Raw genomic sequence first — 19563 nt, 5'->3', positions numbered from 1 at the left:
GCTTGGGGTGCTGGTCTTTGACTCCAGGCTGTCTGGGGGAATGGTCATCTTTGATTTTAGCCTGGCTGGCAGGCTCTTTGGTCTTCTACCTTGATGGCTGAACCTCTCGGGTTGAGGAAGGACTGCAGGTGTTGGAGTCAGGGGAGGGGCAGGGCTGTACCCTGAGGTGTGGCCCTTCACCTTGGTTTCTGTGGTACTTGAGATCAGAAGTGTGCCCATCACTGTTGTTATTTTCTTCCTGTTTCTGACTCCTGGATCTCATTCTGCTCGAATGCCAGGTCCTTCTTGATTTCTGTTTCCTGGGGTTCCATGTCATCACAGGGCGACTCACTGTAAGGCCTAAGTTCCTACACTTGGCCCATGTTGAGCCATGGATCTTTCATTCTATCTTCTGAGATTCCTTTTTGGTGGGGTCAAGGGTCATTCATTTTTAAAAAAAGTTTTGACCTTCTGTAGACATACAGCATGGTGTATGAAAGAGCTCGTTCAGTATCTGCGGTTTGTTCCCCAAATTCCTCCCCCACAAACAGCATGGTCCCCATCACCTTCCTGTAAAGAACTGTCCCCAGGCTCCATACACCCACCCCAGGGTCACCATATGTTTGGCGCTGGAGGGGATCTGGGGTGACCTGAGACAGTACCACAGCTTATGGCCCGTAAATTCACTACTGAGGTCAAAGTCTGCAAGTTTGACATTCAGCTCAGCATCTCTCCGTATATTTTCTGGCTTCAGGTCCCTGTGATGATGCCCCTTTGGTGGCAGCACTGAAATTCTGACAATAGTTGCCAGGACATGGCTTGAGTCTCCTCCTCAGTCCTGCGACTGTGGGCCTCCAGACATTCAGACCAGTCCCTTCCCCTCACATGCTCCAGAAAGAGCAGTAATGATTCCTGGGTGGCAATCACCTGCAATAATTTGATGATACTTGGATGATTCAACCCTAGGATCTCTGCCAATTAATAACTTCAATGGCCACCTCTGTTCCAGTCAGAATGTGCTGAACCCGCCTCACCTTGGCCAAGGTTCCCTCGCCAATGATGTTCAGTAGCTCGTAATGGCCAATGTAGGGCTCCTTGTAGGCAGAGATGGCTGCAAGTTCATTTGACATGGTGACTTGCTAACTATACTAAGTGAAAATAATATCAATGATTGCTAACTATGCTAATAAACAATACTAACTGAACAAACTATGGTAACTAATACTAACGATGCTAAATGCTAATAAAGGACGCTAACTATACCAATGCTGATTATACTAACTATACTAACAACGCGAACTAACAATACTAACGAACAATGCTAACTATAGTAACTATATCAATACTAACTATCCCAACTAAAACAATTCTAAAGAAAAAGTGAGAGAAAGAACAAAGAACCTGGGGTGGTGAGTACTCAACGTAGCAGGCAGATGATGGTAGAAATGTGCACCTGAAACCTGTGTAATCTTGTTAACCAATGTCATCCCAACAAATTCAACAACAAAAACATTACCGTCCAAAGAAAACCAAAGTAAAGAAAATATTAAAAAATGAGACTAGAACAAAGAAAAGAAAAATTGAGAAGAAAGAAAAAGTGAGAAAAAAAGAAAAATGAAAAAAGAGACAATAAATGAAAAAGAAAAGGTAAATAAAAAAAGAGTGAAAAAACCCAAACTTAAAAAAAGAAAGAAAGAAAAGCTACTCCAAGTTCCAACAGGTCCCCACAAATCAGCCTCCAGCTGGAGGCTGACAGAGGGGTGGTCGTAGCTCTATCACCATGGCACCCATGAGGTCAGAGCAAAAAATGGACCAACCATGGCTGGAGATAAACCACAGTAATTTTCTCACTTTTTGGTCTCAAGACCCTTTTTGTCTGGAGGAAAATAAAAGACTCCCTAAAGAGCTTTTTATGTGGGATATTTAAAATTAATATTTACTTTATTAGAAATAAAAATCTGTAAGATACAAAAAAATAAAATAAAATAAAAAGTCTGACTTATACTCCAGGTCTCAGTTCAAATGCTACCTGCTTAGAGAGCGCTTCCCTGATCCATCCAGTCTCCCTACCTCACTCAGCTGATCACACTTGTCATCTTCCTAACCCTGACCACACATCTGATTCTTTAGTTTTTGTGTATGTATGTGACATAGAGAGAGGGACAGATAGGGACAGACAGACAGGAAGGGAGAGACATGAGAAGCATCAATTCTTCGTTGTGGCTCCTTAGTCTCCTTAGTTGTTCACCAATTGCTTTCTCACATGTGCCCTGACCAGGGGGTAGGGAGGCTGCAGCAGAGTGAGTGACCCTTGCTCAAGCCAGCGACCTTGGGCTCAAGCCAGTGACCACAGGATCATGTCTAGGATCCCACGCTCAAGCCAGTGACCTCGCACTCAAGCTGGTGAGCCTGTGTTCAAGCCAGTGACCTTGGGGTTTCGAATCTGGGTCCTCATCGTCCCAGTCCTATGCTCTATCCACTGCACCACTGCACCACTGCCTGGTCAGGCATCCCCCCGTCTGTACTTATCCAAGATGAGCACGCTGGCTCTTCGAGTTTTTCTAGGGAAGTGACATGCCTATTTATTATTCATCCAATGTTTACACCAACAGCAAACTGATACACTGAAATGAATAATGGCAGGTTGAAATACTTGTAGATTTTCTGCAAAAGCTAAAAAGAAAAAAAGCAAGATGAACCCTGCCTTTTGGTAGCCCTCTCTTTTGTGCTATTTAGTAGAGAGAATTTATTTAGTCTTTTGCCCACCCAAATTAATGAATGTTTGAATTTAGAAAGATGATAAATGAGATAGTGGTCTCTTTTACATTTTATTTTATTTACTTATTCTTAGTGAGAGAAAGAGAGAGAGACAGAAAGACAGGGACTGATGGACAGGAAGGGAGAGAGATGAGAAGCATCAATTCTTCACTGTAGCACCTTAGTTGTTGATTGATTGCTTTTTCCTATGTGTCTTGATGGAGGGGGGGCCTCCAGCTGAGCCAGTGACCCCTTACTCAAGCCAGAGACTTTGGGCTTCAAGCTAGTGACCTTTGGGTTCAAGCCAACAATCATGGGGTCATGTTTATGATCCCACGCTCAAGCCAGCAACCCTGCACTCAGGCTGGTGAGCCCATGCTCAAGCCAGCGACCTTGGAGTTTTGAACCTGGGTCCTCTGTGTCCCAGGCTGATACTCTATCCACTGCACCATCACCTGGTCAGGCCTCTTTTATATTTTAAAAATAAATTAATGACAGCATTTCTCTAGAGTAAAATTTGTCCTTTTTTGCTTAAAATACTCAATTTATATAAACTAATGTACACCTAACTTTTCAAGAACATATTTGCTACATATAGTATATTGATACAGCACAAACTACCAGCTGCCAATGGCATGTCTGTATATGTGAATTGCACCTGCACAGGCCACTTTATACAGAAACTCTTAAGGTCAGTCACCTCTAGCCAGAACTTGACTGCATAAATGGTCAGAAACTTGGAGAAAAAACAAATCTTTGGGGGTTGGGAAAGAAGTTTAAATGGTCACATTTAGCCTGACCAGGAGGTGGCGCAGTGGATAGAGCGTCGGACTGGGATGGGGAAGGACCCAGGTTCGAGACCCCGAGGTCGCCAGCTTGAGTGCAGACTCATCTGGTTTGAGCAAAGCTCTCCAGCTTGGACCCAAGGTCGCTGGCTCAAGCAAGGGGTTACTCAGTCTGCTGAAGGCCCACGGTCAAGGCACATATGAGAAACCAATCAATGAACAACTAAGGTGTTGCAACGCGCAATGGAAAAACTAATGATTGATGCTTCTCATCTTTCTCCATTCCTGTCTGTCTGTCCCTGTCTATCCCTCTCTGACTCACTCTCTGTCTCTGTAAATAAATAAATAAATAAATAAATAAATAAAATAAAAAGGCCTCTGGCCAAATATAAATGGTCACATTTAATGGCTATCTTACTCAAAATTTATTGCCATGCCATTTTAATTATAAAATAACACTGAAAAAATGTCTTTTGCTTTCGCTACTTGTAAATCAACTATTCAGTTCTATAATGATAATAATAATAATAATAATTAATACTAACAACAACAACTTCCATTTACTTAGGCTCTCAGCTACTAATGAACATGGAATATCTTGTAATGCTTATAATAATCCTATGACATTGGTTATGTTATTACACACGAGGAAACTGAGACAGGGACATTATATAATTTGCCCATTGTCATGCAGCAGTAAACAGTGAAATTGGGATGTTTTGCTCCAGAACTTTCTTTTTAAACAACACACCATCCTTCTCTACCTGCCCACACCTGTTTATTTAAAGATAGATTCCTCAGTTTATCACTCAAAACTCTTCAAGCTTCACCTTAATTGACCCTTTCAGAGTTATCTTATATTTCAAGACATCGCCACACAGGTCCCAGATTCTGGACAAACTGAGACTGGCCACTTCCCCATACATCCTGAACTTTCTCCACTTCACAATTTTACAAATGGTTCTTCATCAATGTAAAATGCAGTCACTTAGGCCTGACCTGTGGTGGCACAGGGGATAAAGCATCGGCCTGGAATGCTGAGGTTGCAGGTTCAAAACCCTACACTTGCCTGGTCAAGGCACATATGGGAGTTGATGCTTCCTGCTCCTCCTTTCTTTCTCTCTCTCTTTCTCTCTCTTCTCTAAAATGAGTAAATAAAAAAATGCAATCACTTATTAAGAGCAGAGGGGGAACTGAAACCCTTTTAAAATATATAAATATATATAATTATAAAAGCTAACACTTATCAATTACTAGGTATCAAAAACTGTGTTAATTCATTTACATAACTATGTCATGAATGCAGTTATGTAGAATAATACTTACAGGTATTGCTACCCTGATGTGACAGATGAAGAAACCAAGTCTTAGAGAAGTTAAATAGCTTGTCAACTCCTATTAAGCAGTATAGTCACAACCTAAACTCCAGCTCTGTCTGACTCCAAGGAGCAAGGTGTTAACCATACATTTGAGGCTGCCTCTATTCCAAATTCTAATATACAGCATAGTTGCTTGAGAGTAAGTTTTATATCTCCCTGCTAAATGGTACACTTCTTGGAACAAAGGCTAGATTCTACATCTCTGAACAGTCTCTCACTTCCAATGTACAGTTTTGTGCACAATGTTTGTGGAAGAGATGCAAGTAAAGGGAAAGAATTCTAAAGGAAAATGTCAATTTCAAGGCTTCTGGTAAGTCTTGAATCCCTGGGTGGAGCACCTTTTCGGGCTCCCCTGAAGCACTACTTATGTTCAATGTGCACTATTTTTGTCCAGCATGTGGTGAGTCCTCCTCTGCACAGCTCTGCCAGATCCCAGGTGGGAATGGCTCACAGCCCTCACCGGCTCTAAGTACTCCTTGTAAAGTGTTCTGGTTTGTGAGCATATTGGAACTAACGTTAATTCAGGTTTCTCAAAGATTATAAAGCCCAGCCCTGGCCGGTTGGCTCGGTGGTGGAGCGTCGGCCTGGCGTGCGGAGGTCCTGGGTTCGATTCCGGCCAGGGCGCACAGGAGAGGCACCCATCTGCTTCTCCGCCCCTCCCCCTCTCCTTCCTCTCTGTCTCTCTTTTCCCCTCCCGCAGCCGAGGTTCCATTGGAGCAAGGGATGGCCCGGGCGCTCGGCTCGGGATGGCTCCTTGGCCTCTGCCCCGGGCGCTGGAGTGGCTCTGGTTGCGACAGAGCGATGCCCCGGATGGGCGGAGCGTCGCCCCCTGGTGGGCGTGCCGGGTGGATCCCAGTAGGGCGCATGCGGGGGTCTGTCTGGCTGCCTCCCCATTTCCGGCTTCAGAAAAATACAACCCCCCCCCCAAAAAAACCCAAAAAAACCCCCAAAACAACAACAACAACAACAACAAAAAAGATTATAAAACCCCCAGAGACTGTCAATTTAGGTAAAAAATTCCAAAGGAGCATATTCCTGGGAAGATTTCTTATATTCTCAGTCATATTGTCAGCAGTCTGAGAAATATGTATTTAAATTAAAGAAAATTATTTAAACATAGTCGAGCCAAAAGATATTAATACATCTGATTTTGGTTCTAAAAATGGACAAAGACTTAAGTCAGCAAAGTTTGAGACCACTGCTAATTTTATGTGACCCATTTGATTACATGCTGCCTGTGAAGACAATATCAGTGCATCACAGAGAACTAACTACCATGGTATACATGGACAGAACACCAGGTTCAAAGTCAGGAGACATGAATTCAAGGTTAGGTCAGACTGCCACTTATATGTAGAGTAAGGTTCTTCTCCAAAGCAGCCAGGGTTGACTTCTGAAAATGGTTTGCTAGTCACTTGACCCAGAAAACCCTACAAAATCATGCAAACCAAGAGGTTCAACCTGGTGAATAAAGTAGAAATAAAAGTAAGTAATATATTTTTATTTTACGTTTACAAAAAAAAAGAACTTCACAAACTGATTTAGATCAAAAGTAAGGAAAAGGCAACACAACTAAATTAAGAACAAGATGGTTTTTAAAGTAAAGTTTTGGAAGGAGATTCTTAAAGGTGAATTTAAAATGTTTTGAGGAATGGTAGTATTTTATGAAGGTATAGCCTCTAAGTATTATGAAAAACTTTAGGAAGCAAAAGGTTTTTAACGGTATACCGGTGTACCATAGTTTAAACATTGCATATTGTCATCATTCATCAAAATTACAATGAAATCCGGTTTCAGGCTGGAAATGTTAAACTGTCACCAAAAAAAAAATGTTATGAAGGTTTCTTTTTTAACTTATGGTTAATAGAGGGGGTTTTCAATCATAAAATGGAATTAAATACACTGCTCATAAAAATTAGGGGATCAGGGAACGTGCAGATACTCCAGTACTTTCAGCCTTTTTCCTTTTTATTTTTATTTTTTATTTTTCCAAAGTGAGAAGCAGGCGGGAAGCAGACAGACAGACTCTTGCATGCACCCAATCGGGATCCACCCGGCATGCCCACCGGGGGCGATGCTTGGCCCATCTGGGGCGTTGCTCTGCCGCAATCAGGGCCATTCTAGCGCCTGAGGCGGAGGCCATGGAGCCATCCTCAGTGCCCAGGTCAACTTTGCTCCAATGGAGCCTTGGCTGCTGGAGGGAAAGAGAGATAGAGAGAAAGGAGAGGGGGAGGGGTAGAGAAACAGATGGGTGCTTCTCCTGTGTGCCCTGGCTGGGAATCGAACCCGGGACTTCCGCACGCCAGGCTAACGCTCTACTGCTGAGCCAACAGGCCAGGGCTGACTTTCAGCCTTTTGTATAGTGCATTTTCACCAATGAAATAAAAGTTGGTTTTGCATCTCATTTCCATAATCAAACAACTTTTTAAACTTGTCATGTGCTTTTCTGATGTTCTTGTTTAATAAAAATAAATAAATCAAATGTTTTTTATCACTTCATATTCATTTTGAAATATCTCTTAATTTTTGTGAGCAGTATATATACAATTCTTAGTTGGCTGAGCAACAGAAGCAGTTTTGAATACAGTTGTGCTCAAATCTTAGTGTACTTGTAAAAATGCAGATTTTCAGGTCCCACTCCAGAGATTCTAAGTCAGGAGGCAGTGGAAAACCTGGAATCTGCATTTCTTACAGTCACCCTGCCCCTTAGGTAATTCTTAAACACTTTGAGATGCACTTTGAAAAGCTGCTTAACCACCAAAAGAAAAATAGGCAGGAAGAATCGTGTGGTCATTTGTTTTTCTTGTAATGCAAAACAAGCCCTGACAACTGCAGGCCTGGAACCAGAAGCCCGTCCTGTCAGTTCTGTCCGCTGCTCAGCAGCATGGCCTCCTTCTTCTTTCTCTGCAGCAGACTGCAAATTTATGACTTTTGAACATTTGTTTCTGGAAATGGCCATGAGCAAAACATTTGCCTTTCTGTAGCAAATTTTCATGAAGCCCCAACAATATGCATATATACTGACGAGAAAATATTAAGGGAAGACCCACAAAAGAAAGTGCTCTGTGATGGGGAAGGTGCTGGGAGGCAGTACTCACAGAGATCGGAGGCTAAGCAGCTGCCGGAAAGTGTCGGTCTTGACTTCATCGATTTCATTGTGCCGCAGATCTCTGAAACGACAGAGTTCCAAAGATTCATTTCAGAGTCACTGGTTTCAAAGATTAGTCTTCAGAGAACTTTTACAGAGGGATTACCTGCCCTCACTCAAAGAAACACATGGAATGTGACTATCAAGTGACCTTTATAAATTTTTTTGTTTTGTTTAAAAAAAAGACCAGTATAATTTATACACTTAAGGATTGTTTGTCTCTCCTCCAAAGCAGCTAGTAGTTCTTTTGGGTGACTATAAAACGACATTCCAAATGCCACCTACTTTCAAACACTCTGAGGATGCCTCTCCTGGCTCTGCCTCCTGAGCCTTTCTTATATGTGAGGGTCTTCAGGAGTTTCAAAATGGGTTATTTTTTTTCTCTTTTAATTGCCCAAAGGCATTCAGAGAAAAATTAAGTAGGAAAGCATCAATGGTTAATACTCTTTAAAACCAAAGTATGACTATAAAGCAATAAGGCTGATGTTTTATAGAGGAGGCAATTTTAAGAGAGGAATTCTACAATGTTTTGTGTGTAAGTAGAGTCAGTGGCACCTGCTCCTAAGGATGACTATTGTGAAACAAATGTACCTGATATTACAAAAGAACAAGACTTATTGGATATATAAGTTTAGCAAAATTTTAAAGCTCAACCAAACCTACAGTATTACAACAAGTTCAGGGGGTGGGGGGAAAGGAAATAATAAATGGTTTATTTATCATACAGTGCATGGTGAAAAAATATTATCTGTATTTTCCAACTTTATAGCCATCCCATACAGTCACGCTTATGTGTGCAAGAAGGGAACTCATCAAATGCCTTCCCCACGAGCCACAGCGTAGGCGAACCAATGATTTCTGGAAATGTGAGGTTGGGCTCTTATTTTTTGCTAGGTGACTTAGAGACTTTGTAGACATACATTTTCTGAAGCTTTTGGCAGGCTGAAAAACTGGGTAAATCTTCCAGGAGGTTGTAAGACAGATCTCTGAAAAATGAAAGGTACAAAAGGGAAAATCTGTTACATATTAATTGTAAGGAAACATGCTTTGCTCCCCTTTAACCTCCAAACTGATATATCTCCTGAAGGCCGACATGGAACATTTCTCCAGTCTTGACATGGAGCAGGTAGTCACTGGGATTATTGGATTAAGCAGTAGATTCAAATGTTTACTAAAATGTAACTGTTATATGTCTTTAATTGATTTAAATAATTTACTTAATGAATTCATTTATATTTTGTTAGTGATGATCTACAGTGTTCTAGCTATTAGCTTACTGAAATGAGTACAAATCAAATTAAATAATTGTGCCTCTGTTTCTAAGAGCTGCTATGTTTCCACAGTTAAAAGAATCATTGTTGGTTCTTTTCTAATCAACTAAAATAAAAGCCCAACAACAATTCAAAACATAGCACTAACTTTGAAATCAATCACTATAAGGGATGGGGAGAGTCTAAGAAAGTCTTCAGCCAAAACTCAACAAATTACAGAATAACAAAAACATCTGGATATATTTAGAGTATAATATAACTAATCTAAAACAAGCTATGGTAATTTGCAGAAAGCTTAAAAAAAAAGCTGGTAGATAAAATTTTACATATATATGGCAGCTCTTAGAAACAGAGGTACAATTATTTAATTTGATTTGTACTTACTTTAGTAAAATAACAGCTAGAACATTGTAGATCATCACAAAATATAAATGAATTCATTAAGCAAATTATTTAAATCAAATATACATATATAAAATCTTGTCTCATGTTTTAGAAGTTATCAGCTAATCAACTAACACATTTTCATGCCTGATTTTAATTCTTTTTTAAAAAATCTTTTATTTTTTACAGAGACAGAGAGTGAGGCAGAGAGAGGGATAGACAGACAGGAACGGAGAGAGATGAGAGAGATGAGAAGCATCAATCATTAGTTTTTCATTGCGTGTTGCAACACCTTAGTTGTTCATTGATTGCTTTCTCATATGTGCCTTGACCGCGGGTTTTCAGCAGACCAAGTAACCCCTTGCTGGAGCCAGTGACCTTGGGTTCAAGCTGGTGGGATTTTGCTCAAACCAGATGAGCCCGTGCTCAAGCTGGTGACCTCAGGGTCTCGAACCTGGGTCCTATGCATCCCAGTCCGACGCTCTATCCACTGCGCCACCACCTGGTCAGGCTGATTTTAATTCTTAAAACCAGATCACCACTACACAACTAGAAAAATCAATACTGTTTTCTAAGAGGCTTTTAAGTTATTTTATTCTTTAATTGATCACTTTATTCTACATTTTTTTGAGTAAATGGAATTTGTATAGAAATACAATTAATTTACTGGACATGAATAGCTCAGATAAAGCTATTTACAAACACAAATTTGTAGGTTATACTAGATGTTTCAAAGACCAAACCAAATAAACAAAATAATAAAACCATACTTCCCACCTAAACATAATATACCTGATTAACAATATGGTATGTAATTTTGGAAAGTGAGTGAAATAAAATGGACACACATATCAAAGCTGATAGTAATTTGGTTCACTCATTTCCACAGACTTCTAGGGGACAAATCCTTCCTGTGTACTTCTTTATTTTATTTTATTTTTTTTGTATTTTTCTGAAGTTGGAAACGGGGAGGCAGTTAGACTCCCGCATGCGCCCGACCGGGATCCACCCAGCATGCCCACCAGAGGGCGATGCTCCGCCCATCTGGGGCATCGCTCTGTTGCAACCAGAGCCATTCTAGCGCCTGAGGCAGAGGCCACAGAGCCATCCTCAGTGCCTGGGCTGACTTTGCTCCAATGGAGCCCTGGCTGCGGGAGGGGAAGAGAGAGACAGAGAGGAAGGAGGGGGGTGGAGAAGCAGATGGGTGTTCCTCCTGTGTGCCCTGGCTGGGAATTGAACCCGGGACTCCTGCACACCAGGCTGACACTCTACCACTGAGCCAACCGGCCAGGGCCCTGTGTACTTCTTAGTAGAGGGTACATAATACCTTCTTCTACATAAAGACTCAGTATTACTTCCTACCTAACTTCTTCTACCTAATGATTTTCATGGTTAACATTGATCAAGCACTTCTTATATATAGGTTCAATGTTTACAGCTTTATTTGAACTATTTTTTTTTAAATTTTTTTACAGAGACAGAGAGAGAGTCAGAGTGAGGGATAGACAGGGACAGACAGACAGGAACGGAGAGATGAGAAGCATCAATCATTAGTTTTTCGTTGCGCATTGCAACACCTTAGTTGTTCATTGATTGCGTTCTCATATGTGCCTTGACTATGGGCCTTCAGCAGACTGAGTAACCCCTTGCTTGAGCCAGCGACCTTGGATCCAAGCTAGCGAGCTTTTTGCTCAAGCCAGATGAGCCTGCGCTCAAACTGGCAACCTCGGGGTCTCGAACCTGGGTCTTCTGCATCCCAGTCTGACGCTCTATCCACTGCGCCACCGCCTGGTCAGGCTATTTGAACTATTTCATTTCGTCCTTGTGATCACTTTAGAGGGAGACACTATTATTATCCCCATATAATGTGAAATGACTTGCCTAACATCACAAGCTAGTAAATGGGGAAAGCCACACATAACCAAGTAATTCCCATAGAGGTGAAGCAACTTGAGGGAAAAACCACTCATGTACAGTGAAATTTCCTCATGTAATGAGTACGCAGTGGATGATTCAGCCTAAGAGGGAGTTCTCAGATCTCTTCTTTCAGAACCTAAAGGAGACGTTCCATTCTCAGCTTCAACCAATTATACTTGGTTCAGACATTGGCCAAAGCACTGACATGTTTCTCAGTTCTCTTTAAATGAGAAGATACCTACTTTGCTGATCTTGCAGAGCTGTGTGGAGAACTGACCAATATTGTAGGCTGAAGTGCTTTGAAAATGGAAAGATATTGCCACTAATGTATTTGTGTTTTTTCTAGGCCTTTTTAGTTTCACCTTGAGGAAAGAATACTGGTGTAAAGTGAGTGAGAAACAAGATGTTAAGAGTTAATGTTGGCCTGACCTGTGGTGGTGCAGTGGATAAAGCATTGACCTGGAATGCTGAGGTCTCCAGTTTGAAACCCTGGGTTTGCCTGGTCAAGGCACATGTGGAAGTTGATGCTTCCTGCTCTTACCCCCTTCTCTCTCCCTGTCTCTTTCTCTCTCTCTCTCCTCTTTAAAGTGAATAAATAAAATCTTTAAAAAAAAACTTAAAAAATAAAGAGTTAACATTGCCTGGCCCTGACCAGTTGGCTCATTGATAAAGCGTCAGCCCAGCATATGGATGTCTTAGGCTCGATTCCTGGTCAGAGCACACAGGAGAAGTGACCATTTGCTTCTCCATCCTCCCTTATTTTTATCTCTCTCTCTGCCTCTCTCTCTCTCTTCCCTTCCCAAGGCCATGGCTCGACTGGCTCAAGCAAGTTGGCCCTATGGCCTCCACCTCAGGTGCTAAAAAATGGCTCTGGTTGCAACGGTACAACAGTCCCAGATGGACAGAGTATTGTCCCCTGGTGGGCTTGCCAGTGGATCCTGGTAGGGGCACATGTGGGAGTCTGTCTCTCTGCCTCCCCAACTCTCACTAAAAAAATAAAGAAATAAAAAAGAAAAATAAGTTAACGTTGCCTGAAAGTCTGCCGTGTTCCCGGTGCTGGTATAAGTATTTGACATGTAGTAACTCATTTAGTTTTCATGATGTCCTCTGAAGAAAGGAATTACACTTCTATTTTATAGACTAGGAAACAAAACTGAGAAGAAATGAATAATATGCTCAAGATACTGTGCTGGGACATAGAGAGACTGGAGTTGGACCAGAAAAACAGACCCCAGAGCTTTCATTTTTAACCACTTTATCTGTCAGCTTCCATTTACGCAGTTTTAGACCTGGGTGACATAGTGGAGACAGCTGCAATTTAAATACTGGCTCTCTACTTATTAAGTATGGGATGTTAAATCCTAGTCATGTTATTGAGCCAGTTTCTTCAAGAAACGAGGATAATCACACCTGTGCTGGGTGTGGTAGGCAGAATTCCAAGATGGACCCAAGATTTTCACCACTTGCTGTACATGGACTTCTGCCTAGTTATTCCATCAAACTGCCTGTATTTAAAATTTGGACTCTGATACTTTCTTGCAGTGTGAACTTTGACAAATGCACTTAACTTCCCTAATTCTGTTTTCTCATCTATATCGACACCTGCTAGGGCAATGTGGGGTGAAGAAAAGGAGACTAGCTCTGTCCCTCGCCTTCACACAGGAGTGCCTGACTCCACGGCTCGCACGTGGGGCCGCTGCTACCCCGGTCACTGAGCAGCTGTGGTCTGCAGCGACGCAGAAGCTGCGGTAGGGGAGGCGGCCGCCACGGCAGACGTTCCCGTCTTCCCACTTAGTGTTTGTAGTGCTGCGTGTAGTTCTGCTGTTTGGGACAGCCCATGGTGGAATGACAGGCATTTAACTGCTGCAGATGTCTACTGCATGAGAACAGAGTCATGGCAAGAAGTGAAGAGTCCTTTCATTAAGTCCCAACAACACTTGAGAGGTCGATAATAGGGCTGAATGGGAGTTGAGGTGAAAATGGCAGGCCAAAACAAAGCTCTTTGAGTTGCATAAAACATGAGAAAGGCAGAGAAAAAAAGCTCCAAGCCAACGGAAATAACATATGCGAACAGTTTAAGTATTAGATGAAACATTAGAACATGGCACCCACAACGATATCGGAAGAGTGGTTGGTTGCCTTTATTAAGGTTAGTGTGGATCTGATAGCTTAATTTTTTATTTTGGCATCCATAGTGGGTTTTTAAATCCATTTTGTTATTTTTTTTCTGCTCTGCAAAGCCTGTAGAGGGGGAAATGCAGTTATTGGGGCTTGTCTATTTTTTGGAAGGAAATGTGTGCCAGTTGGGAGACTGTTTGGGGTTTGGAAGCAAAGGGTCCTATCAGAGAGCCACGTCATTAGCCCAAAGTGGGCAACGGAGGCCTGACCTCCTGGATACAGGCAAGAAAGGAAGTTTCTTCCCTTTGAAAGGATTATTGAAATAATGCCTGCCACTTCATCCCTAAATGGAAGTTGCCTGTTTACACAACATTATTGCCTTACTGATACGCACAGCATTTGGAGATTAGGTAACTGATCACACACGGTTTGCGGAAGAGATGAGATCTGCGCTCCAGTTAAAGTCCTGTTGAAACACAAGCCAGACGTAATTCCTTTATTCAGGCATCTCACAGTGACAGATTTGGATTCACTGACATTCAGATCGGTCAGGCTTTAAAAGCAGTGCCTGTTTTGGTCAAAGTCAAGAGCCTTCTCAAGTACTCACAGACTCTCCAGGCTCCCGGTTCCAGTTAAATCAGGAAACTCAGTTATTTGTGAGGCACCATTCAAAGTCCTAGAAGGAGGGGGATATGAATGTTATTGGAAGAAGATTCTAGAAAAGGGTAGTCTTTATTCCCATTTTCAAAGCACTTCAACTTATAATATTCATTTGGGTTTTTTTTCCTTTTTTTTTTTTATTTTTATTTTTTTATTTTTCTGAAGTTGGAAACGGGGAGGCAGTCAGACAGACTCCCACATGCGCCCAACCGGGATCCACCCGGCATGCCGACCAGGGGGTGATGCTCTGCCCATCTGGGGTGTCGCTCTGTTGCAACCAGAGCCATTCTAGCGCCTGAGGCAGAGGCCACAGAGCCATCCTCAGTGCCCGGGCCAACTTTGCTCCAGTGGAGCCTTGGCTGCGGGAGGGGAAGAGAGAGACAGAGAGGAAGGAGAGGGGGAGGGGTGACGAAGCAGATGGGCGCTTCTCCTGTGTGCCCTGGCCGGGAATCGAACCCGGGACTCCTGCACACCAGGCTGACGCTCTACCACTGAGTCAACCGGCCAGGGCCAATATTCATTTGGTTTTTACAGTAACCCTACAAGGGGAAAGTGATATGTAAGAGACAAACTTACAGTGTTCTTAGTTCAGGTAAATGTTGAAAAGCAGACCTTCCAACAAGTTGGATGGGGTTGTCGTAGAAATGTCTGAAAAAAAAAAATCCAAACACCAATGTCTTACTATAAAACTTGAATGGCAAGTGAATACCTGTTCAAATTTCCAGCAAGTACATTAAATGTATTTATGGAATTCTGATTATACTATATTACATAGCATTCCTGATTACATGGTTTCAGACAGACCTTAAAAGTATTTGAACTCATATCATGAGGCTTTTGGTAAGAAATCCATACCATATAAGACTGAAAATTTCTGACAGCAAAGCAGATATAAGTGATAGTCACTAAGGAGAAAAGCACGTGAACTGAATGTAGTTATGACTTAAAAATCTTCCTGTGCCTCAACATCTGTGGATCCAACATCCATTGAATGGCAAGAAGGGAATTCAAGGTGCTGGCAAGCATATTAATTAAAGAAAGATGAAGCTCTATATATCTACATGAAGACTATACTCTCTGGTCAAATCTTATCATAACAAACAAAAAGGCCTCCTCAAATTATTTGAGAGTAAATGAGCAATTTTTTTGTAATAATGTCATAATTTTTTGGAATTAATTATTGCTCTAAAAGGCAAGACATTATTAGAGCTTAAAAATATTTTGTTTTACAGATGTTTTCAATGTAATGGTATTTGCACTGCCTGGTCAATAGGGCCACAAAAATAGTTCTGAGCTGAGACATCCTTCTAGTTCAATGCAATTCAACAAATATTTATTGGTGTCTACTACGCTCAAAGCATGAGGGTAGGTACTGCAGGGGTTGAGAGACTGAGCCATGAAGGAGGCTGTCATGTAACTATGTGCCTGGCATTTATGCTAAATACTGGGAGTTTGAAGAAGAATGATAAAATGTCCCTACCCTAAAGAAGCTTGGAATCAGTTGGGATAAAACAAATAAATCAGATTATATCACCTTCTAGTTGACAAAGCATTTCAACTGATTCACCCGACAACTTAAGATCTATGGTGTAGACACTTAAATACTATTTTTCTTATTTTTGGAGGAAGAAACTGAGACTCAGGTACTTTGGCAAGTTCATTACTTCCCAGAGCTTCAATTTTCTAATTTGTTAAACTGAGAAAATAAAACTTAGTTTTAGGGTTTGTGTGTGCAGTGAAAGAACTAATGTATGTGTCCCATCTGGCACTGTGCCTGGGACATAGCTGTCATCTGACAAACCTAAGTCCCCTTTGCACTTCTGCCCTCTGACCTCTTTGTTTCCCTTGGATTAAATGATCTGTAAGAGAAAGAGCTGGAGCTGGAATATAGGTTTTAGAATTAAAAACTGGAGTTTTCTTCATAGTGTTACATTATCCTTTGTCTACTGTTTACACTATATGCTTGTATGTTCCTATGTATGTACACTGGGCAGATGGGAGACACATGCTTGGATCCATAGGCCGAGAAGTAGGACAAATGCAAATAAGGAGCTGTGGGGTTCTCGGAAGGGAGTTCTCTCACGAGGTCAGGAAAACCTTCATGGACATGTCCTTTGAAATGGGCCCTAGAACAGAAAATGTCAGTAAGCATAGTGAGGGGATAGAAACATAGGAGGAAAGGAAATAAAGAAAAGGATTCATTCTATGAATTTAGCTTAGCTGTTCTGGGTTATGGCATAGGGTAATTGAATAAAGCTTTGGGAAACTGATCAGGAGGGTTGACTTAGGCCACGTGGAAGGCTGTGGAGGTCAGGGTAAGGAGTTCGCATTTAATGTAAATGGACGATCCTGAATCTCTTTATGTTTTACAGCAAGAGAGTGACACTATAGATGCTGTGTTTCAAGAGAGATGACCCTGCCATTAGTAGAGGCAGGGAGATGAGCCTTAGACAGATAAAAATCTAGAGGTAATGACTAGCAGAGAGGCGGATGGGCAGCTTGGAGGAGAAGTTATGCATAGGATGGGGACTATAGAAGTAGAAAGAAGCCTGAGTAGCCAATGGCCACCAGAAGTCTTTGCCTTCACAGAAAGTGGGAATGGGGTGTGGCCTGCATGGGGGCAGCAATGACTAAAGATGGAGACAGAGGCAGAAACAGGAGAGGAGAATTTCAGGGGGAGTTAGTCAATATTAAGTACTGGATAGAAACACTAATAAATTTGGGGGCTATCAGTCCTCCTCAAGCAGTATTAATATATCAAAAAGTGGTTTTAAAAAAACTGGTCCCAGCCCTAGCTTGTTGGCTCAGCAGTAGAGCTTTGGCCCAGTGTATGGAAGTCCCAGGTTTGATTCCCGGCCAGGGCACACAGGAGAAGCGCCCATCTGCTTCTCCACCCCTCCCCTTCTCGCTTCTGTCTCTCGCACTCTTTCTTCCTTTCTCTTCCTTTCCTGCAGCCATGGCTCATTTTGATCGAGTTGGCCCTGGCTACTGAAGATAGCACCATGGCCTTGCCTCAGACACTAAAATAGCACGGTTGCCAAGCAACAAAGCAACGGCCCCAGGTGGGCAGAGCATCCCCAGTAGAGGGCTTGCCGGGTGGATCCTGGTCAGGGCACACGCAGGAGTCTGTTTCTCTGCCTCCCTGTCTCTAATTTAATAAGCAAACAAACAAACAAAACCAGTCTTGTGCCTTCAAGGAAAAAGAAGCAAAAGCAATGCAATTTGCCACCCTCTTACTACGTGAGTATCTCTAATGAGGACTAATGTTTATTGGCAATAAACTTTGAAACAATTTTCCAACATAATGTCAGAAAATTTCAGGAATGATGAGTGGTACTCCCTTCCCCCCCCCCCCCCCCCCCGCTCAGTTCTTAGGGCTAATTGGGACTACAGTTCATTTGTGACAAATGCTACACAGTTCCAGAAAGCCTCTCAATCAAGCTGGCACAGGACGAATATCTGCCAAGAAGTGCCCCTAGAGTCATGTGCAAGAGTTGTCTTTACTTGCTCTCTCTCTTTTTTCTTTTTGTGTGTGACAGAGTCAGAGAGAGGGACACAGAGGAAGAGACAGGAAGGGAGAGAGATGAGAAGCATCAGTTCTTCTTTGTGGCACCTTAGCTGTTCATTGTCCTTACTCTCTTCCTCCATATTCAAGCCCTCTCTCATGACCTCAGTCCAATCCTACATCCCAAATCTGCCAGGTGTCTTTTGACTAAGAGCCAGCCTAATACCAACATATTTTTTGTCTTCCTATACAGCTACATATGATCAAACTTATGTTTGTGCTAAATGTGAAACATAGACTTAATTATACATTATAGCTATAATTCTATTTTATGCTTTTACTGTACATAAATCATCATCATATACACCCTTCTAAAACATATGCATATTTCTAGAATTACAACATAGCATGTAACTGTATAAACGTAACTCAACGCTTGAGTGTGACAATGAAAGGATATAGACACAGCATGAAACAGGGTTCCCATTCCCCGTCACCAATTCAGGCTGCAGTCCATTGTTGCAGAGGTCTCTTATTTTTTGTGTAATAATTTCTATTTCTAGTATATTTAGATACATGTTCTGAATGACTAGGTGACCTTGACATTGATACTTCAAAAATTAGTTTTGTTCCTTAGAAAAGAGAGAGAAGCAAAGCATTTCATAAGATTATTGTGAAGTGAGACAAGGCAACTGAGGATACAAAGCATAACGCAATGCATATTGAAGGTCCTAGAAAAAAAAGAATATTTTATATTATTTCAAAATTCAGCTAAAACCTGGAAAAACATCTCTTGATATATTGCTCTGTATAGAGTCTTACATTGACTGAGAAAAAACTTGGGCAAATATAGAGATTTCATTGTATTATATTTAAAAGAGAAATGCATGCTTTATTTCAGGATGGAAAAATAAAAAAGAACTATGGTCACTACTTACATTGTAATAAGAGAAGGGTTGCCTACAAATGCTTTCTCGGGTATTGACTTGATATTGTTGCTATGAAATCCTCTAGAAAGAGAAGAAAAACATTTTATAGAAAATAATATTTGGGGTAAATTGTTTAATAGTTCTCACCCCCTCTCCCTGTGGCAATAATACCCAGCACCTTTAGTGACCAGAGGATAAGGTTAAATTCCTTTATGCGGTTTATGAGGAAACTTATGCGCCCTCACTCACTCTCTAGGAGAAAAAGAAATCATAAGGTCTCATCTTGAAAAAGAAATAAAGAATCTGAAAATAATAACTGTGCTTTATGGAAACACAATGTGTTGCTATAACAAGAATATTAATCCGTTCATATCCTATATAGCACTGTATAACAATGTGAGACAGAGGGAGCCATCTTTGGAGAGTTTATGACCACTCCTGATCCCATCTGAAGCTAGGAGAAGAGGAAATTGACTTCAACTGCAGTGAAGTAGAGATTTAAGTAATCCCCTTATGAGGACAAAATATCCTGATTGAAAGAAGGTGCTCGGTGAGGCTGTAATAAATTGATTCTCGTCTGTTGATGTTCACGTCTGAACGGCAGAGTGGCAGAAATCTTCAGGATCTCTGTGGGGCTGTGACTGGAATAGATGATCGGCAGCTTTGGTCTGCCTAGCCATGGACATGATGATGACTTTCCAGCTAGGCTTGGGCCACAAAATGGGTTTTCC

At 41.6% G+C, this 19563-nt stretch overlaps 1 protein-coding gene across 1 annotated transcript in view; it reads right to left on the bottom strand.

The window, feature by feature from the left end:
• Window positions 1-19563, bottom strand: part of LGR5 (leucine rich repeat containing G protein-coupled receptor 5) — a 143169-nt gene that overhangs the window by 13033 nt on the left and 110573 nt on the right. The window contains exons 8-13 of the mRNA XM_066368565.1: window positions 18842-18913; window positions 14975-15046; window positions 14346-14414; window positions 14133-14204; window positions 8969-9034; window positions 7999-8070 (exon numbers count right to left, since the gene is read on the bottom strand). Coding sequence (XP_066224662.1) covers window positions 7999-8070; window positions 8969-9034; window positions 14133-14204; window positions 14346-14414; window positions 14975-15046; window positions 18842-18913 — 423 coding nt within the window. The remainder of the gene's footprint in view (window positions 1-7998; window positions 8071-8968; window positions 9035-14132; window positions 14205-14345; window positions 14415-14974; window positions 15047-18841; window positions 18914-19563) is intronic.

Source organism: Saccopteryx leptura, chromosome 2, assembly GCF_036850995.1.
Source record: "Saccopteryx leptura isolate mSacLep1 chromosome 2, mSacLep1_pri_phased_curated, whole genome shotgun sequence".
In the NCBI taxonomy this organism is placed as follows: domain Eukaryota; kingdom Metazoa; phylum Chordata; class Mammalia; order Chiroptera; family Emballonuridae; genus Saccopteryx; species Saccopteryx leptura.
The sequence above is the reverse complement of the archived record's forward strand: the minus strand, read 5'-3'. Positions and strand labels throughout refer to the sequence as shown.